Source organism: Diaporthe batatas, assembly GCF_019321695.1.
Source record: "Diaporthe batatas strain CRI 302-4 chromosome Unknown Contig00011, whole genome shotgun sequence".
Taxonomy (NCBI): domain Eukaryota; kingdom Fungi; phylum Ascomycota; class Sordariomycetes; order Diaporthales; family Diaporthaceae; genus Diaporthe; species Diaporthe batatas.
Genome location: NW_025408558.1, coordinates 1,762,458 through 1,785,933, shown reverse-complemented (window position 1 = coordinate 1,785,933; position 23,476 = coordinate 1,762,458). Strand labels below are relative to the sequence as shown.

Below are 23,476 nucleotides of genomic sequence, written 5' to 3'. Positions count from 1 at the left end.
GATGATGATTCAACTCCTCTTGGCCCGTCTTTGCGTCTTTCCTGGGTTCTGGGATCAATCTGGCTGACCGTGTGGCCAACAACTGACGCACTCACGCATACGCATTGATTGCTGAGATGAATCCGGCCGCCGACAAGAGATTGGCTCAAATGGCCGTGGGAAACAGGGCGGACTGAACGGGAAAGAGGATCCAGCCAAGCAGTCCAGTCCAGACCTGCCTACCGAGTACTTCACCTAGGTACCTGCGCCCGGACCACAACACGCAACAAGCACAAGCCACAGGACACCAGCCAGCATGCAGCTAATAATAATAAGCTAGGCCAGGCGCCATGGGCAGGATTAACTTCTGCTATGCCCCATGCCCTAATAATGCAGCCCGTTGCAAACGTTTCCGACTACGGCCACTGACACGACGGTTGCAACCTAATTTTTGGTCGGTCTGTCAGTCAGCCTGCTAAAGTACTGCACGTACTGACCTAGGTATCTATGGGGAAGCCCGGCCAGACAGGAATGACGGCATCAAGACCCTGCATCTGACATCTGCTGTAAAACCTTACACGGTACGAGGTACGTATGTACTTTATGCTTGGCTTGGTACTGCGGTATGTACTTCGCACCTCCCATCTCGGGCCTCCCCCTCTGGCTCGGAATAGCCTCATCAACACACGCTACCAGAAATCGCACATCTCAACAGCATGACCAGCCCATTTCGCTTTGCACCGCCCAAAGCGAACGTGTACCCGCCCAGGGATTCGCCCCGACCCTGGGAAAGGGTTACATCCAGTCCGTCTTCCCCGGGACCTTCGAGAAGGGGGAAAAAGGGGTACCCCTGAAAAAGGTGGTCCGTGTCCCTCGGCTGGCAGGGGGAGGGGCTTTTGAAGAGAAGAGAAAAAAAAAACAACAACACAAACGGGCAACCGATCCGACAGGCCTGTACTGTAGTGCCCCCGACGGACGGTCTTGCCTCGCCGATTAGACGTGTCTGGACGCGATAAGATCGGCATATATACATACATAGGCAGCCCAGGCAGCCCAGGCCAGCTCGCCCCGCGGATGATATACAGGACATACATGAACATCAAACACCCAAGAGCTGCACACACGTACCAGGAATATAGCATCCGTGGCTGGTGGGGAGGGGGGCCAAACGCAGGGGCGAACCAGATATCGCACCAGCCACAGATGCTAGTAGGCCTTTCACGGACCCTCTTGGGCCTGCGGGACAGACACCTGCGTGAATAACAGTATCATCACACACTGCTAGGACTGCCGACGTCTCATCATCATCGTGCTGTACGGTATATGCCTCACGGGTCTCGTGTTCGGTGCTGCATCCCAAAATCCTGCTTTGTCCTGCTCTACTCTGCTACTTTGCGTCGCTACGGTTTTACGCACGCCCGCACCTGCCACAGTAGCATGCCAGTCAGTCAGAGCAGCTCGACCGACCGTTCACTCACTCACGGGATGAACTGCTACCTGGGTAGGTAGTTAGTTACCTAGCCCACTGCTCCAGAGTCGCAGCCGTGGGCCTTGGCCCCCTCCACGAGCCCGCAAACTTCCGAGTCCGAGGCAGATGGCCCATCCATCCTTTATAGTTCTGATCGATCCCCACCAGCCCGCAAAGTTCCGAGCCCGAGACAGATAGTGTAGATGGATGGCTCGTGGGAAGGTTCTGATGAAGAAGCTTCACGACGGGAAGGAGGCCCAGGATACGGTGGGTAGCATGTGGGAGGCACGATGCGACCTTGATTGCCTCGACTGGCACCCCGAGGCTCGATCAGAATTGAGCTTCTTCTTCTAGGAATGCCCGGATCATGACCGTTTGGCGCCTCATGCCCACAGCTGCTACCGCCGCTGCTGCCACAGACACACCGTCCCAAGCCAAAGAAGAAACACAAAATTAAACCCAACTAGATGGCCGGCAGCCGCAGTACCGGCTCCGGGAACGGCCTGTCCCCCATCATGTCCCCCGATGAGCTCGGGTGCAGCACCAGCTCGCGCGTGGCGAGCTCCGAGTGGACGAACCCCTCGGGCCCGCCCTTGTAGTCCGCCATGCGCACCTCGTCAAAGACCACCGGCTCGCGCCGCGTGCGTGCCAGCGCCACCTCCCGCCACACCCTCCGCACGGCCGCCGCCACCCGGAACTCCCACGTGCTCGTCCAGCTGACCACGGCCGTGTTGTCCACCACCAGGAACCGGAACACGCCCGCGTCCCACCGCGTCGCGTTGTACAGCTCCATCGCCTGCAGCGCCGGCATCGACGACGCCGCCGCTAGGCCTGCCGCCCGGAGGAGGCTGTTGATCTCGTCCGGGAACGCCACCTCGGCGATCATCCGCGACGTCAGCGTCAGCCACCGGAGGTGCTCCCACCGGCACGGCTGGGACGGGCCCGCGGTTGGGGCGGGGGCGCACGCCGCCGCCGCCCAGGGCTGGAAGAAGTCCTTGGCGTCCACCGCGAACGAGACGCTCAGGTCCTGGAGGTGGGTGCTGAGGCGCCGGAGGCCGTGGGCGAGGAAGGGGAACCTGATCCTGGTGTCCCACAGGTCGTTCTGGTCGAAGGCGCCAAAGTGCTCGAAGATGCTGATCCGCTTCAGCGTGGTTGGCCAGAAGGGGAGCTGGCCGGCGAGTTCTGGGTGATTAGGGGGTTATGTTGTTAGCGGATGTTTGTGACTGACCACAGCGGGCGGACATGGCGTAGTGGCCAACCAGTATGGATGGGCCCAGGCTTGCTTGCTTACCGCTGTCAACGTCTTCTTGGGCTGCCTGGTCCACCTGCTGCCACGGCTCGAAGCGCACCTCCTGCAGGCGGGGGAGCGACCGCAAGATTGGTGTGAGTGACGTAGCCGAGACATTGCGGAAGTTTCGCCGGAGTATAGAGAAGCTAGTGACCACCTCGACCATGTGCAGGCCGTGAATGCCTTGGGGGTCAGGGACCACCAGGAGCATAAAGTCCAGTAGCGAGTCAAAGTATCTCGAGTTCCCGTCCGCGTCCAATCCCGCCTCGCCAAACAAGTTTCTCTTGTCGCTTCACTCGACCATTCGTGTCAGCATGTGAAAAAGTGACTAGAGTAACAAGGCATAGTAGCCGGAGGGCAAGGCCCGGGCAAGGGAGCTCACCTTGGGGAGAAGGCACTGAGCTCGAGGTTGATGCCGCGGCCGTTCCTGGACGACCAGAACTCGGGGGTGTTCCACGACTCGAGCAGCTTGAAGAGGTCGGCGAGGGCCATGGAGTACTTGACGTTGTTCTCCTCCTGGTCCTGCTCGTTCTCCGGGACCAGGCGCGACCTCCGCGAGTACTCGGACAGCTCGACCTGGAGCCACAGGTGCCTGAGCAGGGCCCTGCGGCGGCCGGTCACGTACTCGTCGAGCTGTTGCAGGTCGGACTGCTTCACGGCGAGGGTGCGGAAGTTGACCTCCTCGATCTCAGCCTGCCACGCCTTGCAGACGACGGCGTACTCGGCCATCAGGTGTGACCTCGCCTCATCCTCGGCGAGGGTCTGCAGGATCTTGTGGGAGAGCTCGTAGGGGAGGCGGTCCCAGGAGCAGTTTGGGTTCATCTCCACGTCCTCCGCCTGGGACTCATGCCCGCTTGGACGTACACTGTCGGCGATGGTCTGCAGGATGTTGCGGACGAGCCCTGGTTGGACGGTCATCGGTACGTCGTCGTCCTCGGAGACGGAGCTCTGCGAGTCGTCCTCGCCTGGCTCCGACTCGTCTGGCTGCAGCTCCATTTCGACATCATCGTCGATGTCCTCCCAGTCATCACGGTCACCCATGATGGGGCCACGCAGCACCTCAGGGCCGCTAAGAAAGCTTGCGAGGAGCGCTTGATAAGCTTGGTGGGCAGAACCGAGGATGCTTGACCACAATCCGTGCTATAGGTAGGGCCTTGCGGCTGGCCAACGGTTAGCTGACATGCTTTGTTGAGAAGGCCTCAGGAACCGACAATTTAGTCAACAAGAACATGCCAAAGTGCTAAAGTTGTTGCTGTTCTACTTTGTGAGTCTGGTGTAGGGCGGTGAAGATGTGCGTTGGATGGTAGATCAGGTCGGCATGAAGAAATTTTGTGTGAGAGGACGAGCTGGCCGTCTCACACGCCCGCCCGTGATTGACAGAGATAGCACATTCAGCTCTAGAGACATGCTGCCTCCACTAGTATGATTTGCAGGAATCAGTAACCGTAGTAAAGAAACGGTACGTACCTTCGTAGGGCCTCGACTTCAGAGCGATGAGGAGTGGTGGTTTTATGTTGGTTGCGGTCTGGAAGGTGCAAGGGTGTGGTTGTCCCACCGTCCTGGGCCGCCAGTTCCCACAGAGCTCTCACCCAGCACTGGCGGTATCCTAGCTGACCACGCATGCATGGACCGTGCCACCTTAGCTCGCTCACACCGTGCGCAGCTGCCCACCCAACCTCGGGCTTCGACCTTTGCTGCAGGCTGCTGCTATCTCCACGGCTCACTTTTGATTCCTGCGTAACACCAGAATTTCTTCCTTTTCAAAATAGGCTTCAGCTCATTCATCCCTGCGACCCGTAACACCCACCACCTGCGGCAAGCAGCTTCTCAAGTTTTCAGTTATCCCCTACAGTCTCGGGAACCTTGACCCACACTCCTCATGACACAAATCTGGAAACAAACCATTGAGAGCTAGGTTGAGTACAAAAGGAGGATTCTTATGAGATTCTGGGTATTTTATGCACTGTGTGGCCGAATTCAGCGACGCCATGCTGAGGTGCAAAGGCTGCCTCGGTTTCGGAGGGCTCGATTCGTCTGTCTCAGATATCATCCATGCACTTGATTTAACGACCCGGGCCAGCTTCTCTGAGGTGCCCAGTCGTCCCATAGCATACTATGTGTAGTTCAAATGTTGTACTCAACGTGCTCGGCTAATCAATGCCGTATTCAACCTTCTCAAATTATATAATAGCTAGAACGGGGTGGCTTTAAGGCCAAGATAGCCATTCTTAAGAGCCACCGCGACGGTATCGCCCTCGAGAATTATTTCTTCATCGGCTGCTGCTCACTTTGAGTTCCAAGGTTCTTTGATAACATGATTCTGAATCAATTTTATCTGGTAGCCTCGTATGTGGAATGTTCATACATACAGTAAAAGGTAACCTGTCAAGACACAGTGTTTCTTGTTTTTTTAAGGAAAAAATACCAATAACAATGCAGAGAGAATGCAATAAGTCTATGGGTGCGTGGACTCAGCCTCGTGCCGCACAGACAATGCTAGGAGGCCCCCGACGTCGCCGCTGATTAGAAAGCCGGCAAAGCAGTGATGCAGCGAGACTATAAGTCGATTTTATCAAATGACAGACCCCTTGACCGATTTTTGATCACTACACAGTCCCAAGGACGGCACTTAGGCTTTTGGTTGCAAAAGAGGTTTGACCACCAGTGCGAGAAGAGGCTGGACCGGCTCAGCCAAAGTTACCTATAGATGAAATAGTAAATTGAAGTATCTCTGTGCAGACGGGTGTAGCGAATTGCGTTGTCCCGACGGCCCCCTCGTGAGCTCCAACCAGGCGTGGCGCATATATCCTACCTAGGTATCCCCAAGTTCCCTGAATTACAGGATGAACGTGCTGAGAACTCTAGGTGCCCTGGCGATTGTAATTATGCGCGCTGGATGCTTGCCCTGAGACTACCGACTCCCCTCCCGTGGTTGGCTGCCTCTTGAACTCACTGCGTGGGCCGGCAAGGATTGCTCCACGGCATACTGCCAGGGCTATACATATGCGCTATTTTGTCATAGAGACCGGCGGGACTAATATAGAATAGCCATACGGTGATTTTATACGGGGGCATATCACTCCGCCGAAATGCTCGTGCTCGGAGAAGACAAAGTGTATCTGGACGGGGTTAGATAATTTCACAACGGCTTTCAAATAAGCCAAGTGGCACACGCCGAGATATAGGAGCTTGAAAATTCGTCATACTCCTTGCTTATCAAGTAGTGTTAAGCATGCAGGTCAACTGGTATGTACTCAATCATGTTTCAAAATCATACCAGCATGCAAATCGTCAATGCTAGATCCAACAAACACGACTTGAGAAGGCAGACTTGAAGACGAAAGCAATCACTTTATGGATATCCATGCAGAAGCTATCTGTTGGCATGGTCTAAGGAATTCAATCCTGCGCACATCATACTCAAATCAAATTCTTGGTCATAGGCACTTCTCCTGGCTCTCAAATCTGGGGATAGCTGGTTTGCCACTCTTCAAAACGCTGTCAGTACTAGGGAATGCGCATGGATATGACATCAATCCGAGGAACACCACCTCGAGGCTTGAAGCTTTTGGAAGTGGTCAAGACAAGTCATTCCAAAGTATAAGACAAACGGGCTTGCGTTGAAAGACATGCCGATAGACAGTCGCTCGAGTCTGATCCTTCTATTCGGTTCATCCTGCGTCCACCCCAGTTAGAGAACTAACTGATCACTGATTCCGTCAATGCCGACTCAATTATAATCCGGTTCTCCCGACCCACCAGTCTCCGTCAACTGGTCGTCGCCGCCAAAAAAGACGCACCCACCTCTCTACCTAGTAGCCTTCGCGCCCTGCTCCGGACTGCCCTGCCACTGATTCCGCTGCTCCTGTCGGCCACCCGGCATGCCGCCCTGCACCTCGCCCAGCTTCTCCCCCGGGTTATTCCCGGCCAGGGTGCCCGCGGAGGAGTTGGTGTCGAGCTCCCTCTCGGCGATCCTGCCCGGCCGCCCGACCATGTAGAAGAGCGGGATGCCCAGGGCGAGGGCCATGCCCAGCATCGTCTTGTTGCGCATGCTCCTGCAGGTTGTCGCTGATCAGCATGCCGGTGGCCAACCTCACCCGCAAGCACGTGGGAATAGTAGCTCAAGGGAGGAAAACACGGGGCGCTTCTTACGCGTTCTGCTGGGCGCGGGCCTCGGGGTCAGCGGGCTCCTGCCCGCCTGGGCCGCCGAGGTCGTCCTTCTTGTCCCTGCCCTTGGCGGCGTAGTGGCGGCTTTGGATGAGGGCTGCAGGTCGTGCGGCGTGGGCCTGGGCTTTGTGTGTGGCGGAGAGGCTGGGGCGCGTGGCCAGAGATTTGGGTAGCAGGGCACGTGTGCAAGACATCTTTTTCTGGACTTATGTTGCTGTGGGTCTGATTTGGTATTGTTTGTCGTCTAGTTCGTAACCAGACGGACGGAGTTGATTGGGATGGATCGATTCAAAACCGGAGAGGGGTGTAGATTTCAATGGTCTTGTAGTTGACGAAGACGGGGAGTGATTCGGTAAGTACCTATCTAGGTAGCTATGGTGAGAGGAAAATGCAAAGGGAGTGATGGGTCTTGACATTGCTGAATGGCCGACTTGCCTGCAGATTCGCCCCGTGGACGTTGACATGACGTGGATGTTATGGCATACCTATTAAATCTGCACGCTGCCACTTCCTTCCGGGCCATAGATGACGCACAGGGCAGTAGAGGCGTATGCAATGCCAACGAGATCCTCGAATCAATGCTGGCATTTCCGAGCTGCAACCTGTACAGGTGGTGCGGTTGTTTCGTTTAGTCTGTCTCCACCAAATCGTTGCAGTCATCTCGCCTCTTGTTCATACCCAAGACGCAAAGTTACACTGAGCCAAATTATTCTTGTGCGATGATATCTGGGCTCCAAGACAGCAAATTTCCTCACGAAGATTATGAGAAAACCTTTTTGCGAGGATGACTTACATCGGACCGCCCAAGACACAAGCTACAACGGCGCGGCGCGGCGCCCGGAGCCGAGAGAGCCCCGCACCGAGTCGGAGCCGGCCCCACCGGTTCTCTCGTGGTCGAGGACATACGCTCCCCCGTACGGATTACATTGCCGACAGCCAGCTCTCCAACCATCAGACTACACTGCATGCTCCCCGCAAATGTCGCCTGCATATGTACCTGGTATACCAAAATGAACCCTGGGCCCAAGACTCCACAGTACGCTTGCTTTTTGAGATGCCTGCTGGAGAACTGGATGCGCCACTCTTCAGCCCTGGACCACGATTGTGATCCCTATAAGCGCCCAGATGAAGTGGGAAGTGCGGCGAGGCGCATAATCGAGAAGAAGCCGCGGGATCCGAGCCCCTGGCCCTGGGACGAGCCAACTCTATCCGCAGTTGGGATGGGCAGGATGGGCTGACGTTGACGACAGGACGACTGCAACCCTCCATTTCTCCGGAATCTCCAAAGCGAAACACCCGTGCGGGACTCCACGACGGATGACTGCCCAACTATTTTTCGAAGTCATCTGAAAACCATCGACATGAAGGATAAAAATCATAGCACTCAGATGCTACTGTACCCTGTTTAAATCGAAGCATAATAATCCATGGCCAACCCCATACACACAATGCCAGGCCTCCTCGCAGCCGCCGCCGGCACCCTCCTGCTCCTGGCGCTGGCGTACCTCATCAACCTCAACCGCCTCCTCAGCACCACCCCAGGCGAGGTGAAGAACCTAGCCGGGGACAGGTGGACAGACGAGCAAATCAAAAAGACCTACGAGCGCCTGCGCCAGGACCCAATCACCACCGCCTCGTACGCGGCCCAGCTCCCGCCGAGGCTCAGCAGGCGCTACCTCGTGACGGGCGGCTCTGGCCTGGTCGGCGGGTACATCGTGCTGCAGCTGCTGGAGCGCGGGCAGCCGCCCCACACGATCCGCATCGTCGACTTCCACGCGCCGCACAGGCGCGACATGCTGGAGCACCCGCTCTTCGGCGGGGTGGGATTCTGCAGGGCGGACATCTCGTCGCGGGAGTCGACCGACGCCGCCTTCCTCCGGCCCTGGGGCGGTGGTGACGACGACTCCGTGGCGAGGCTGCCCCTGACCGTGTTCCACACCGCGGCCGTCATCGTCCCGTCGGCGCGGTCGCGGCTGGTGGGCGGGTTCTGCGACGCCGTCAACGTGGGCGGGACGGAGAACGTGCTGGCGGCGGCGCGGCGCGCGGGCGCCGACGTCCTCGTCAGCACGTCGAGCGCGTCCATCAGCATCCGGCCCGTGGGGCTGTGGGTGGCGCCGTGGCCGTGGGAGCGGTGGGGCGCGTTCCCGCGGGGCTACTGCCAGGTGCTGGAGGAGTCCGACTTCTTCCGGCCGCTGAGGCGCCACGGCGAGTTCTTTGGAAACTACCCGGCGTCCAAGGCGCGGGCGGAGAGGATCGTGTGCGGTGCCAACTGCAGGGGGCTGAGGACGGGGTGCGTCCGGCCTGCGAACGGGGTGTACGGCCACCCGACTGACAATACCGTCGGGGGCCCGCTGAACAGCCAGGTCACGCCGAGGTGAGTTGTTGTTGTGTCTGCTCTCGCTCGGGTGTTTGTGGCTACATATATATGGCTGTATATACGTGGCTGTATATACGTGGCTATATATATGTGGCTATATATATGTGGCTATATATATATATATATATGGCCATCTTGTTAGGAGTCGCGAGCTCTGGGCTGACAGCACAACACACCCACAGCTGGACGTCCCACGTGGTCCAGAGCTTCGTCCACGGCATCAACTGCGCCCTGGCCCACCTGCAGCTCGAGTCCATCCTCGCCGAGGCGGGCTCCCACTCGTCGCCCCAGGCAGGCCGCCCGTACTGCATCACAGACCCCAACCCGCCCATCTTCTACGGCGACCTGTACAACCTGCTGTCCAAGCTGGCGGCGACCCCGTTCAGGCTCGTCCCGCTGCCCCCGGTCCCCTTCGTGCTGCTCTCGTACCTGGTCGAGTCCTACTCCCTCCTGCCGCACAGGCTGCCCGGATACCTGGCGAGGCTCGTCCCGCCGCTGAGGGGCGACATCAAGCACCTGCAGCCGGGGCTGTTCTCCATCTGCACGCACCTGGTGGCGGACAACGCCGACGCCGGACGGGCCGTGGGCGAGGGGGGGCTGGGCTACCGCGGCGTGCTGACGACGCTCGAGGGCATGTGCCAGGAGCTGGTGGACTGGAACCGCGAGCAGGACGAGCACGCGGCGCGGGCGGCGCCCGCCGCCCCCGGCGGGCCCAAGGCCGTGAGGTATTTCCACAGCAGCGTGTCGCTGGCCGAGCAGATGCAGAAGGTCGGCCTTGCGGGCAAGCATGCGAAGATATGACACGGGCGGCGGAACAAAGGGGGGAGGCCAGGGGACAGCCGCAGCTTGTCTTCCTGTTGGAAGTTGTGAGGTGTATCATCATTTTTAAACATTAGCCTGTCAAGGAATAATCAATCAATCAATCGCTCATCAGTCTCCTCCATCACACTGCCGCAGTGACCAAAAAAGAAGACAAACAAAGAGGTGCCCCCCCCCCTCAGCTGCAGCACACGCTCGGCTCCTCGATGCCCGCGGCGCCGTCCTCCTCCTCGCCCAGCCCGTCGCCGTCGATGATGTACTGCCGCGTCATCCAGTCGCAGAAGAACTTGCCCAGCCCGCCGCCGATGATGACGCAGATGATGATGTACCCGTTGTACGACATGACCAGCAGCATGACAATGTACGCCAGCCCCAGCGCCGCGGCGTGGATCACGGCCCGGAGCACCTGCTGCAGCGGGCTCGCGCGGAACACGACCGCCCTGCCGCCACCAGCACCAGCACCACCAGCACCACCAGCACCACCAGCACCGAGCCGTCTCCACGCCGCCGAGGCGGGCGTCACCCTCGCCGTGGCGGCGGCCTTGGGGTTGTTCCCGCTCGCGGACGACGACGACGACGACGAGGCGGCCGGCTGCGGAGGGGGAGGGGGAGAAGACAGCCCGAGCCTGGCCTGCGCCGCGCGCGCCTGGAACCCGCGCAGGATCCAGTCGTCGTACTCCTTGCCTGCGCGGCGGAGCGCCTCGAGGATGATGACGAGCAGGATGGTGCCGATGCACGAGGCGGCGAAGGCGCCGTTGCTGCCGACGTGCCACGACTCGGCGAGGAAGCACGAGTCTATTGTGTACCAGTTCCAGAGCATCTGTGGGAGGCTGTTAGTCATGAGTTGATAGGGTGGGTGGTTTTTGGATTCGGCGTTGAGGTGTGTGTGTTTGATGCAGGTCCATATTGCCGTACCACAAATGAGGGCCGGGGGGGCGGGGGGGGGGTGGCTGGCTTACCGACGAGTTACACGTCGTGCTGCCGGACATGCTCATGTGATCCATCTTGTGTGTGGTTGTTTTTTTGAGTGGCCTCTGCTGGATGGCAGGCAAAAAGATCAACACCGTGACCTGGGCAGCGGGTTCGGTTCCGTGGGCGAGAGTGCCGGTCCTGCAGTGAGCGGCAGCTTGGACCTGCAGGTACTGTGGTGATCGGCTCTGGCGGTGCGGTGCGGTCGTCTCGAAACGGACGGGTTTGACCTGATGGGTAAACGGGTGAATCTGGATAGATGAAGTGGACTGCCGGCACGGCGGATCGCGGGTCAGATCATATAGTGAACTGCTGCTTGGGTGACGGAGGATGAGCTCGCCCGGGATCCTCTTGTGTGACAGAAGTTGGACGTTGTGGCCCCCGATCAATTGATCCGAGTGAAGGTTGTATGTGTGTCGTCCGTGTGGGCTGTCTTTATTGCCGAGTCCCTCACCAAGAAAGAGGCCCCTCAGTTTATGGCACGCTGGACCCTTGTGAGCTGTGAGATGTGAGCTGTGCGCCGATGGAGTGATTATTGAGCAAGTTTACACTGCGGCCAGGACGACGACTACTGAGGATTGAGGATATTTTTCAGGAAATAGTACCCGGGATGAATACTCGCGACGACGGAGTGAAAATGGCGGCACTTCAGACCAAGTTGCCACCGCCAACGACCTCCCCCTCCCCCCGACCCGGTGAGCAGAATGGCTGATGCCAAGCCGTAAACGTGCTCAACCCAAGGTCCCAAGCTGGCAGCAGGCTGGACCACGGCCGCGGCCATCCCTGAGCTAAACAAAGGTGGACGTGGGGAATTCCCACAGCGACTCGAAACGGGCAAGGGTGGGGGCCGGCTAGGACATTTCTCACCAATGGCAGGGCCACAGGCCGGGGGCGGGAGGTGCCGTGACGAGAAACTTGCTCAACTTAAGCCTCAGTGCACCTCACGCTGGACCCACCCGCTCACTCTGGAATCTTGCCCAATGCCACCTGGGATTTGCTCACGTTTCACGGACTGCTCCTTCTCTGCTCCTTCATCCCGGCCTCGGGAGTGGCGCCCGGGATTCTCCCCTCCTGGCCCCGGCCGCATATCGTGGCCCTACCAGGCGGACGAACTGTCTGACTGTCTGTTGTTTCCATCCGAATGTACTGCATCTTCCAAGCAGCAATACTATGGAAGAGAAGCCCGGGCCAGGTAGGCCAAGCTGGTCCCTTTCGGCTCCTCATGCACCCTGATGAGCACACAAGAAGGGCCAAGCTGGAGCATGTTGGACAAATCTGCTCAGATGATGACCGATTCTTCTCCCATCTCCGTCTCCGCGCTGTGACGAGTCGCGCACGAGCCCTGCTGGAGCTCTGGAGCTCGGGAAACTTGCTCAGACACGCCTCGGCCGCTGCTGCAGAGGTGCTCCCACCGGTGGGGCTCGACGGTCCGCGGTTAGTACGGAGTACTACAGTAGGAACCAGCTCCCAGCTCCCACCTCCCAGCTCCCACCTCCCAGCTCCGGATTTCCTGCTCCTTGCCAGCTTGCCCAGACCCCTAGAGGACCTTGACGTGGAAACGTGCTCACCTTTTGGGATCTGTCCAAACATTGGCGGCGCCTGGGCGGCCGGTGCCAGTGGAGCCATATCTGGATCCGAATTGTCGGGAAAGGGGGGTCCGTTTCGAATAGGTAATAATGTTTGCCCCCATAACGTTATAACCATATTCCTAATCCTTTCTTTCTGTGTCATGCAGTGTCTGTGTCCTTCACCATTTGCAGATCCCGCCGAAACAGTCTATTGACATCTGCATCTGTCCACACCAAACAGGAGTGTTTCTCATCACAGGAACCGTGGGCACAGCTAGACCTCCTTCGCTCGTTCACCGGGCCAGGGACGCCTCCAGAGGCTAAACGGACGGGGCGGATACAGACTCACATACAGGATGGACGCCTCCACAAGGTTAATCGCCGCCAGGCATGTCCAGAACTTCTCCGACACCGAGGGCTCAACACTCGAGCCTCACTGGGGCTATGCCGACCGCATAATCCCCTGCAAGAACGACGCCGGCTCCTGCGCCTACCTCGACCTCGTCTACGGCGCCCACGACCTGTCCATGCTCTACTCGGGCATCTTCTGGGCCGCCCTCGCCGGGATATTCCTGCTCTGGGCCGTCGGCCGCCGCATCTTCCCGTCACCAACCGCAGACGAGGCCCTCATCGCCTCAGCCGGCAAGGCCGAGTCGCAAGGGCCCAGGACCATCGGCGGCATCGAAAGGATAAGACGGACCGTGTCGAGCCTCCGCCGGGCGTACCTCCTCCCGGACCTTGCGCCGCGCGTCCTCGGCCACGTCACGCGGCTGCAGGTGCTGATCCTGCTGGTCCTCGCGGGCTACCTCACCGTCTTCTCCTTCGTCGGCATGACGTACCAGACGTGGGTGACGCCGGTCAAGTCGTCGCCGGGCCTCAGCAACACGCGCACGACGCTGGGGCCCTTCTCGGACCGCATCGGCGTGCTGGCGTACGCGCTGACGCCGCTCTCGGTCCTGCTGGCCAGCCGCGAGTCGCTGCTCAGCGCAATCACGGGCATCCCCTACCAGAGCTTCATGTTCCTGCACCGCTGGGTCGGCTACGTGATCCTGGTGCAGTCCACCGTGCACACCATCGCCTGGGTCGTCGTCGAGGCGCGCCTGTACCAGCCGCAGCCGGCCGTGTGGGACGAGTTCGCCGGCCAGGCGTACATCCAGTGGGGGTTCGCGGCGCTGGCGCTGCTGGTGCTGCTGTGGGCGCTGGCCACGCCCTGGGGCATCCGCCTGACGGGCTACGAGTTCTTCCGCAAGGCCCACTACGTCCTGGCCGTGGTGTACATCGGCGCCATCATCGGCCACTGGGCGCAGCTGCAGTGCTTCCTCATCCCGGGCATCCTGCTGTGGTTCCTCGACCGCGTCGGCCGCGCCGTCCGCACGGGCTTGCTGCACTACCGCTGGGTCCCCGCGCGGAACAGCTGGGGCTTCGGGTCGGCGGCGGCGAGGATCACGCGCTTCGAGGACGCCGAGGGCGGCGACGTGGTCCGGCTCGACTTCGACCACGCCCAGAGGCCGTGGCGGGTGGGCCAGCACTTCTACCTCTGCTTCACCGAGTCCTCGGTCTGGCAGTCCCACCCGATGACGCCGCTCAGCCTGCCCGTGCCCGGCGGCGCCACCGGCGCGGTGAGGCACTCGTACGTGATCCGCGCCAAGGGCGGCGAGACCAGGAAGCTCGCCGAGATCGCGGCCAGGAAGGCCGCAGCAGCATCGTCCTCATCAACATCAAAAACAGACCAGCCGACCACCTCCGTCGTCATGCAGGGCCCCTACGGCGTCGACATGGTCGCCGGCGTGACGCCCGAGACCAACGTCCTCTGCGTGGCCGGCGGCACGGGCATCACCTTTGTCCTCCCCGTGCTGCTGGGCCTGGTGCGCGAGAGGCCCGCGCCGGGCCGCAAGGCCGCCCTGGTGTGGGCGGTGCGCCGCGACGCCGACGCGGCCTGGGTCGCCGAGGAGCTCGACCACATCCGGGAGGCGGGGTGCTCGCACGGCCTGGACGTCGACGTCTACGTGACGCGGGAGAAGGAGCACCAGCACCAGCGGGGTGCCAACAACAACAACAACAACACCAACGAAAAGGCGGCCGGGTCCTCCTCGGCGTCCTCCGCGACGGGCGGCGGGGGCTGCGATTGTAATGATGTCACGCACCACCACCCCGACAACACCGAGATCCCTTCGGTGCGGCGGCCGCACCTCGACGACATCGTGCGGCGGTTCGTCGGGGCCGTGGGCCGCGGGCCGACGACCGTGTACGCGAGCGGGCCCGGCGGCATGGTCGGGGACCTGAGGCGGGCGGTCGCGGGGTGTAATGCCGCCGGCGCCGTGTGGAAGGGCGATGCGAGGGGGGATGTGAGGCTCATCTGCGATGATCGGTTGGAGTAGTAGTAGGCCGATCGGTCGTCCCGGGTCGGGTCAAATCCGTAAAAATATTTTTAAAAAAGTTAGATAAAAATGTTAATATTGTTCAAAATCTGCTGGGTGTGGTGATGGGCGTCTTGTTTTCCACACTGCGGCCCCCTTGCATGTGCCCGGCCTTGTTAATCGTACCGAAGTAGTATTGATGTCACGGACCCTGTACAGGAAAGGAACAGGAGAGATCATACTCTGGTATCACTGTGGATCCTTGTTTCGATCTACCTAGATAGGTATTCATCTCTCAAACTGTCTTTTACGAGGTGGTTTCGTTTCGAATCCCCAAACATACAAAACGTGTGCGGCGCCTTCATACAGTGGTAAATGCTCAAGACTGTCTCTTACCAACATGATTGAATCAGTGGTCGATATGCAAGCACACCACCATTCGCAAAGGGTCGTCATACCCCAGATCCCGGGGATAGAAACGAAATCACTTGAGCACCAATCCTCGCTACAGACTGTGTACTCCTCAAGCAACATTCCTCCCCTTTTCAGCAATGCTAGCATCAAATTCTTATACCGCGACCTCCCCCCAGCAGCCACATCTACGAGACTCCCCCCCCCCCCCCTACTACGTCTGTCACTCCCTCCTATTCTCCCCTGGTGCCGGCACTCCTACCATAACGAACGGGCACATGGTGCGAGCCGATTGTGGCTGCCGTCGGATGGATCCGGGCGTCTGGACCTTGGCCCCCCAGAAACGAACAGCAAAGAGGCATCTGTGACGCGGCCGGTTCTCGACGCAGACTGAGGCCTTTCGTTGCAGAAATGGGCTTTTTGTCCTTCTTGAGTGGAAGGCGTCGGATATCCTCGGCCGTAAAGCGGGCGGCGAGTGTATTCGAAACAGACCGTCCGCCCTCCGGGAGAGACGACCTCGGCCACCTTCGTGCTGCGAGCAGCGTCCGAGCCGTCTCTTGCTGGCGCGCGGTGCTTGGAGGCCAGGGGGGGGCGGTCTTACTAGCTTCCAACGCCCAGGCGGCGATATCGCGGACGGGTTTGCCTCCGAGGCAGCGGGGTTCAAGAGGCCCGCTTTCGACGCTTCCAGTCCCCACGGCGGTCGCCATCATGGGGTTGCCGGCACTTGTGGTGCGATGCCTTGTTCGCGGAGCCTTTTGGGAGCCGTTGGCTTTCATGAAGTGGAAGTGGGCAGCTCGCATGCGTCAACAGCAGAGACTGACTGCATCATGTCATGAGTTTGGTTGCTCTCTTCCCAGGGGGTTCTTCTCATCGCGGTCAACTCACCGTAAATTCGGACACAGGCAGCTCCAGCTTCCAATCAGTGCGATGGCAGAGCCATCGCCGAGCCGGGCCTCACAGTCGGAGAACCGAGAGTGGCCCCGTGCCCTTTCAGAGCGGCCTCCCCTTGAGCAAGAACTCGAAGAGCAGCCGCTTGAACACAGACTGCGGCAGCACGGCGCCGAACCTAGCACCACCATAATAACGACTGTCAGTAGAGATTCAACGCCACGCATTTCCTCCCAGCACTCGAGCACAGCACAGTGCATGGCCAACGTACCCGTGACACTTGACCACGTCCCTCAGGACCACCGCCAGCGTCCGCAGCCCCTCGAGCTCGAAGCCGCCAAAGTGGGGCTGCGACCGGATGAGGTTCCACGCCTGCACGGGCGTGATGCGGTCGTCATCCCCGCCGCCGCCGCCACTGCCGCCGGCGGGGGGCAACACGTCCGCCGAGAGGGCCAGCAGGTTCTCGAGCATGGCGGCGGGCATCGCGTGCGGGTCGATGGCCTCCCGCGCCACGGGGGAGGTGGTGACCTCCGGGCACGACACGGCGCACGCCTGGGCCGAGAGGGTGAGCGCGTGGCCCGAGGGCTCGTCCGGCCTGTCCGGGTCGCCGTGCAGGTGTTCGAGGCAGGGCTTCTCGAGGCTGTTGTGATGATGTGGTCAGCGTGGTAGAGGTGGGTAGGTAGGACGTTGGCCAAGCAGACAAGGACTCACGCAAGCACAAAGTCCACGCCCAGGCCGACGGGGTCGATGTCGCCCAGCCGGGCGAGAGGAGGCGCCATGCTGGACATGTTGTCGGCCATGGTCCTCGTCACGGCCTCCCTGGGGGCTGGCTCGGCGGCATCACCACCACCAACATCATCACCACCCAGCCCGCTGCCACCACCGCCGAGCTGCTCAAGCCTCCCAGACAGCTTGCGCACGGTGTCGCGGAGCCGCTCGTTCTCGCGCAGCAGCTCGGCCTCGCGCGCCTTGCTCCTGGCGAGCTCGGTCTCGAGGGCCTTTGTGTACGCCTCCTTGCGCTCACGGTAGGTCCTTGTGGGAACATGCGTCAGCGAGACTTGTTGAGGGAAAAAGTCGCTTGTTATGGAGAACTACTCTTACTGCTGGGCCTGCCTGACCTGGGCGCGGCGCTTCTCCACGCGGTCCACCTTGGGAGCTGGCAAGTCGGCGACAAGTGTCAGCAGGTTGGATCGCGGCAGTTGGGTAAGCAAGCAAGCAAGCTTGCGTCACATACCCTGCGGGTTGAACATGCGGAAGATGTTATTATTTGTCATCTCGCTAGCGCTCGTTCGCCCGGTCTCGTGAAAGGTTGATAGCAATAAAGTCTGTGCTTTCGAGGTTGTGGATGGCTGGAGCAACGCTTGGGCTGGCTGGTTTGGCGCAACTCGCGGAAAAGATCGAGAGAGAGGGATGACAAGAGACGGCGCAAGACCGTAAGACGGCAAGACGGCAAGACGGCAGTGTTGGAATAGGACACTAGAGGCCGGCCACAAGGAGGCCATGTGACCACAGCAGTATGTGGTGTGGTGTGAAGCAGAGACCTGAGAGCGATAAGTTCACTTTCAGCTTAGCCTCTGCTTAAGTGGCCGCCTACTAACACGACAAAGCATCAAATCAGGGCTACAAAAGCCGTGTATGATCATCAAAGTCAACGTTTCGGGGAGATCTGCCAATGGGAGCAACAACTACCCCTCCATGATCAACTCATCGTCCTTGCGGTCAATGTCGGGCCTTGGGGGGGTTAGCCTGAAACCCCCCTGATCCTTGATGCCTTGAAGACGTGCCAAGACGCCACCCCGATTAGGAAATCCTGATCATCCTGGGCCCTCTGGCGGGCTGTATGTAAGCTTCTGTGACACCTCGCAGTGATTCGAGGCAGGCTTGGTGTTGTCAACCCTCGGGAGCCTAGCGTCTAGATTTCCTCCTCAGCCCACGATGTTTATTTCTCCCAGGGGATTAGGTCACAGCAGTGCTGGGCATGGCCCATCGCGAAGGCCTCTCATGTCCGCAAAGGGAAATGTGGATGATGGAACAACAAGGACTCGGGAGGATCCGCCGCGGCCTCGTCGCAGGCACGCTCGAGGGATTTCAAGGTGGATAGATGCCATCCCAAGCAACAAACGAGATTCACATTCTATAAAGACGAACAATGTCTTGCTCCTTCCCACGATCTACATTTATCCTCATTGCAGGTCATTCGAGTTCGGCTTCCAATCAGCATCACCCTTCCATCCCACACTCATTCTTACTCATTGTTACTTATAGTACTCTACTGGATAGACTACCCCCAACATGTACATCTCCGCCCTCGTTTCTCTGATCGCGCTGGCGCCCTCAGCCATACAGGTCTCAGCGCGGCCTGCCAGGAGGTCCTGCGGTTCCAACGCCGGCGCTGCGAAAGTCGCCAACGGAAAGGCCGTCTACGTGCTGAGCAACCAGGCAGACAACGCCGTGGTTGCCGTGCCAATCGCCCAGGACGGGACACTCGACGAGGCCGGCGGCTCGTCAACGAGCACAGGTGGTGCGGGCGCAGCTGGCATCGACGGCTCGACGAACGCGCCCTCGAACCCGGATGCGCTGTTCAGCCAGTCTGCCCTGACTGTGGCGGGCAACGTAAGTCAAACCACTCTCTTTGTTTGTGTCTTCCTCTCTGGGATGGCTCATGGGAGAGACTCCTCATCTAACACACAATTCCAGAACCTGTTCGCAGTCAATGCCGGCTCCAACACCCTCACCATGTTCGCCATCGACGCCCAGGACCCGGCCAGGCTCACCATGGTGGGCCAGCCCGCCCAGCTGCCGGGCGAGTTCCCCGTGACGGTCGGCGCCTCGGCCAGGCACGGCGTCGCCTGCGTCGGCATGACGGGCAGCACGGCGGGCATCTCGTGCGCGGCCTTTGACGGCGCGCAGGGGCTCGGCGCCATGGACGCCCTCCGCGCCTTCGACCTCGGCCAGTCCACGCCGCCCGTCGGCCCCACCAACACGGTGTCGCAGGTCTTCTTCTCCGACGACCAGGACACGGTGTTCGCGACGGTCAAGGGCGACCCGGCCAGGAACAACACGGGCTTCCTGGCCTCGTTCCCCGTAACCGCCGCCTGCGGGGCCCAGGCGGCGTCCGTCGCCGCGCGGGGCGAGCAGTCCTCGCCCGAGGGGACGGCGGTGCTGTTCGGCTCGGCGGCCATCCCGGGGTCGTCGGACCTCTTCGTGACGGACGCCTCGTTCGGCGCCGCCGTGCTGAGCACGCAGGCACAGGCAGCAGCAGGAGGAGGCAACGGGTCCGCGGAGGCGCAGGGGCAGGGGCAGGCTCGCCGCAGGCAGGCCTCGGGCGCCCAGGTCGTCGGGAAGGGGGTCGTGGACGGCCAGAAGGCCACGTGCTGGGCGGCCATCAGCCCCGCCACCAACACGGCCTTTGTCACGGACGTCGGGGTCAACGGGCTCGTCGAGATGTCCCTGGCGGACGCCGCCATCCTGTCGCAGACGGACCTCAGCGCCAACGGGGACCCGGGCCTGATCGACCTGCGGGCCGCGGGCGGCATGGTCTACGCGCTGAGCCCGGGCAACGGCACGACGAATGCTGCCGTGACTGTCGTGGATGCGGCGTCCAAGGTGCAGATGCAGCATCTTGACATGGCGGCGCTTGGGCTGGATGGGAATGCGATGGGGGTGGCTGTTTTGGAGTGAGGAGGCTACAATGGGCTCTGGCATCTGGCATGCACTTAATGACGTTTTTAATACTATAATACTCGATATGAATGTCTTGTAGTACCCTGGGGTTACGATCTAGAAGCTCCCGAGGTCGTCAAGTGGACGTTCTACTGAAGCACCTATGGTCCATTTTTCTCTTAATTCATGTAAGAAAAGATAGTGATTCAAGAAAGCAGCTCACAAGTTCTGTGACAGATGATCCATTCAATTGAAATTACGACTTGTGATGCTTATTGGTTTCGTGCTCGACGAGAAGTTGCCCGTAGCCGTGTTCAAACTTTGTTGGTCTCATCAGGGCCAAGCTACGATTCCTGTGCGATTCTGCGGCACATCTAAGTAACTTCTGTTATTCGTCTGTTGCTACTGCTGAATTAAAGCGAACCCCATTTTAAGCCCGGGTCTTTGAAAGCTGGGACATGAGGCCGTGACTAGATGATAGCGTCCCCAGTGAATGCTCCGCCCATCCCACTGCCCAGGCAACGCGTCTCCTGTTTCTCTACCGTTTGGAAAACAGGAAACAGTTACTGATATTGGACCATAAAGTCGCAGTCACAACTGGCAGTGAGTAGGCGGTATGGAATCGGCAACCATCGCCCCTGCCGCGCAACATAAAACCCCGGAGAGGAGAGACCGTATCTCTGCCATTTTCCAATAACAACCACGCGCAGACTGGTTGAATCTTTACCTAGGTATTCGACCATTTCGACCGTTCCCCCGTAACTACAATCTCAGACTTCGACCTCAGCAAGCAAAGCGTCTAGAGTGAGCATTATGGCTTCCGGCTCATCTTGCCGCCACAATAGACGGTGTGGGTGCCCTTATACCAATGTGCGTCGTCCGGACTCTATAGGTCCATCCCAAGGCCCCCCTCCCGTCCTATGTTCTTCTCCGCAGTATCTTGCTGACCTCTGTCTGCCGTGCAGCACCGCAAGGGCCGCTGCCCCTGGACCAAGGAAGAGCTGGAGACCCTACACGTCCAGTATGAGCTGCTTAAGCGTAGGCCGGGTAATCCCTGGCCTATCATCACAAAGGTTAGTAACTTCCTGTCTTCCCGTCCCATCTTTTGGATGGGACCTCCTTCTCTAGTCTCTAGATAAGCTTATTAAAATACCCTATTTATTAATAGCTCTATATCTATTTATAATCTAATATAACTATTATTTTAATCCTTTAAATATAAAGTATTAACTTATATAAAAAATAATTATTTCTTTTAATTTCTATAATATTCTAATAGATATTTAGAATATTTATCTTTATTTATAAAAAAGTAGTTTTCTTTTTTTTAAATAAACTTATAATTATAAAAATTTATCTTTTATTTTTATAAATTATATTTTTAATATTTAATTAATTAAATTATAATAAACTTTATTTATTTATTTTAAAAATTAATATTTTATATTAAATTTATTAAGTTTATATTTAATTAAATTATTTTCTTTAATTATTTTTAATTAAATTAATTAAACTTTATTTGTTTTAAATTAAAATTAATAAATATTTTAAATTATTTATATTTATTTTTAATATTATTAATTTTAAATATTTTTAATTATTTTATTATTATAAAACTTATTTTATTATAAAGTATATTATTTAATTTATTTTAATAAATAAATTTTAATTATATTATTTTTAATTATTTAAATTTTTAATTTTAATAAATTATTATATAACTTTTAATTTTCCTTAAAAATCTTTAAATTAATTTTTATTAAAATTTTTAAATATTTATTAAAAATTCTTTTTAATCTTATTTTTAAATTTTTATTTTTATAAATCTTTAATTAAATTTTTATAAAAATATTATTTAAAATCTTAAATTTTCCTTCATTTTTAAATAATATTTATATTATTATTTTAATTAATTAATAAAACTTTAAATCTTTTAAAATACTTATTAATAATATTTTAATATTTAAATTTTATAATTTATTTAAAATTAATTATTTTAATTAGTTTTAATATTTTAATAAAGTTAATATATATTATATTTAATATTTAATTTATAAGAAAATATTTAAAAATATTTTAATATTATTATAAAAATTATTATTATTATAATTTTATAAAATATTTTTAAAATTTATAATATTATTATTAAATATAATTCTTTATTTTATTATATTATATTTAATATAATTAAAATTATAAAATATTTTTAATTTTTTAAAAAAATAAAGTTTTAAAAACTATAAAAAAGTTAAAAATATATTAAATATAATAAAAATATATTTAAAATATTATTATATAAAACTTTTAATTTACTTTTATAACATAAATCTTTTTCTTTAATAAAAAAGTCTTTTTAATTTAAAGAATTCTTTATAAAATTTTATAACTTTATATAATAAATATAATATTTTTAATTATTTAATATAAAAATTATTTATATTAAAGTATAAAAGTTATAACTTTTTATAAAAGATTTAATTAAAAATAATAATAATTTATAAAATCCTTTAATTAATAAAAATTATAAAATTAATATTTTAATTTATTTAATATATAAAAATAACTTTCTATATATATAAAGTATAAAAATATTATTATAAAGTTTTAAAATACCTTTAAAAATCTTTATAAATTTAATAAATTTATTATAGAATATTTAATTTTAAAATTATAAAATATCTTTTAAAAAATTTAATATTATAAAAAATATTTAAATAAAATTAAATAATTAATTAAAAATTTAAAAATAAATAATATTAACTTTTAAATAATAATTATTACTTAAATATTAAATTTATTTAATAATAATTATAAAGTTTATATAAAATATTATATAAAATTTAAAAAAGATTTTAAAAGTTATATAATTAATATTTTATATATTAATTTAATAAATAAATTTTAAAAAAACTCTTTTATAAAAACTTTATTTATAAAAATAATAATAATAATAATAATAAAAAAATAAAGTACTTTTATTATAACTTAAAAGGGTATATTAAAGAAAATTATTATTTCTTTAACTTTAATAAAATATTAAAAGTTTTAAAAAAGAAAAAAAGAAAATACTTATATATATAAATTAAATTTTAATAAATTAAAATAAAATAAAAAATTAATAAATTATTTTTATAATTATTAAATTAAAAGGTAAAATATTAATTCTTTTAATATATTAAAGGATAAGAAATTTATTAAAAATTTAAAAATTATTATTATATATAATAAATTATTTATAAATAAAATAAATATAAATAAAATAATTAATAACCTTAAAAATATTAATTTATTAAATTTTAAATAAAAGTAAATACTATTTATACCTTTATATATTTATAATAAATATAATAATTAATATAAAATATAAAGATTATATAAAAACTATATTTATAAAATTTATATTAAATAATAAAATAAATATAATTAATCTTTATAATAAAAATTATTTAAAATATTAAAATTTATAAATAAAAATTAAATAAAATAAAATAAATATAATAAATATTAAATATATTAAAAGAA

At 54.1% G+C, this 23,476-nt stretch overlaps 7 protein-coding genes across 7 annotated transcripts; 3 read left to right on the top strand and 4 right to left on the bottom strand.

The window, feature by feature from the left end:
• Positions 1-374: 374 nt before the first annotated feature.
• On the bottom strand, positions 375-4,286 carry KVR01_009221 (uncharacterized protein). The gene is made up of 5 exons (XM_044784885.1): positions 4,203-4,286; positions 3,947-3,987; positions 3,118-3,895; positions 2,739-3,025; positions 375-2,629 (listed from the first exon to the last, which is right to left on the bottom strand). Exons 3-5 carry the CDS (start codon positions 3,774-3,776, stop codon positions 1,911-1,913), a joined length of 1,665 nt encoding a protein of 554 aa, XP_044641723.1. The 5' UTR covers positions 3,777-3,895; positions 3,947-3,987; positions 4,203-4,286; the 3' UTR covers positions 375-1,910.
• A 1,956-nt stretch (positions 4,287-6,242) lies between these two features.
• On the bottom strand, positions 6,243-9,397 carry KVR01_009405 (uncharacterized protein). Its single transcript, XM_044794921.1, has 2 exons — positions 6,888-9,397; positions 6,243-6,790 (listed from the first exon to the last, which is right to left on the bottom strand). The coding sequence occupies exons 1-2, from the start codon at positions 7,094-7,096 to the stop codon at positions 6,544-6,546; spliced, it is 456 nt and encodes a 151-aa protein (XP_044641907.1). The 5' UTR covers positions 7,097-9,397; the 3' UTR covers positions 6,243-6,543.
• Positions 8,330-10,080, top strand: KVR01_009582 (uncharacterized protein; the record flags this gene model as incomplete). Its single annotated transcript, XM_044793904.1, has 2 exons — positions 8,330-9,276; positions 9,462-10,080. The coding sequence occupies 2 exons, from the start codon at positions 8,330-8,332 to the stop codon at positions 10,078-10,080; spliced, it is 1,566 nt and encodes a 521-aa protein (XP_044642084.1).
• A 196-nt stretch (positions 10,081-10,276) lies between these two features.
• On the bottom strand, positions 10,277-11,102 carry KVR01_009098 (uncharacterized protein; the record flags this gene model as incomplete). Its single annotated transcript, XM_044790187.1, has 2 exons — positions 10,277-10,918; positions 11,058-11,102. The coding sequence occupies 2 exons, from the start codon at positions 11,100-11,102 to the stop codon at positions 10,277-10,279; spliced, it is 687 nt and encodes a 228-aa protein (XP_044641600.1).
• Positions 11,103-12,049: 947 nt separating this feature from the next.
• Positions 12,050-15,120, top strand: KVR01_009372 (uncharacterized protein). Its single transcript, XM_044786559.1, has one exon. The coding sequence runs from the start codon at positions 12,992-12,994 to the stop codon at positions 15,011-15,013; it is 2,022 nt and encodes a 673-aa protein (XP_044641874.1). The 5' UTR covers positions 12,050-12,991; the 3' UTR covers positions 15,014-15,120.
• A 762-nt stretch (positions 15,121-15,882) lies between these two features.
• Positions 15,883-17,850, bottom strand: KVR01_009160 (uncharacterized protein). The gene is made up of 6 exons (XM_044785505.1): positions 17,526-17,850; positions 17,393-17,447; positions 17,003-17,323; positions 16,563-16,931; positions 16,289-16,469; positions 15,883-16,223 (listed from the first exon to the last, which is right to left on the bottom strand). The coding sequence occupies exons 1-5, from the start codon at positions 17,791-17,793 to the stop codon at positions 16,394-16,396; spliced, it is 1,089 nt and encodes a 362-aa protein (XP_044641662.1). The 5' UTR covers positions 17,794-17,850; the 3' UTR covers positions 15,883-16,223; positions 16,289-16,393.
• A 733-nt stretch (positions 17,851-18,583) lies between these two features.
• Positions 18,584-19,972, top strand: KVR01_009429 (uncharacterized protein; the record flags this gene model as incomplete). Its single annotated transcript, XM_044786472.1, has 3 exons — positions 18,584-18,904; positions 18,989-19,105; positions 19,331-19,972. The coding sequence occupies 3 exons, from the start codon at positions 18,584-18,586 to the stop codon at positions 19,970-19,972; spliced, it is 1,080 nt and encodes a 359-aa protein (XP_044641931.1).
• Positions 19,973-23,476: the final 3,504 nt, after the last annotated feature.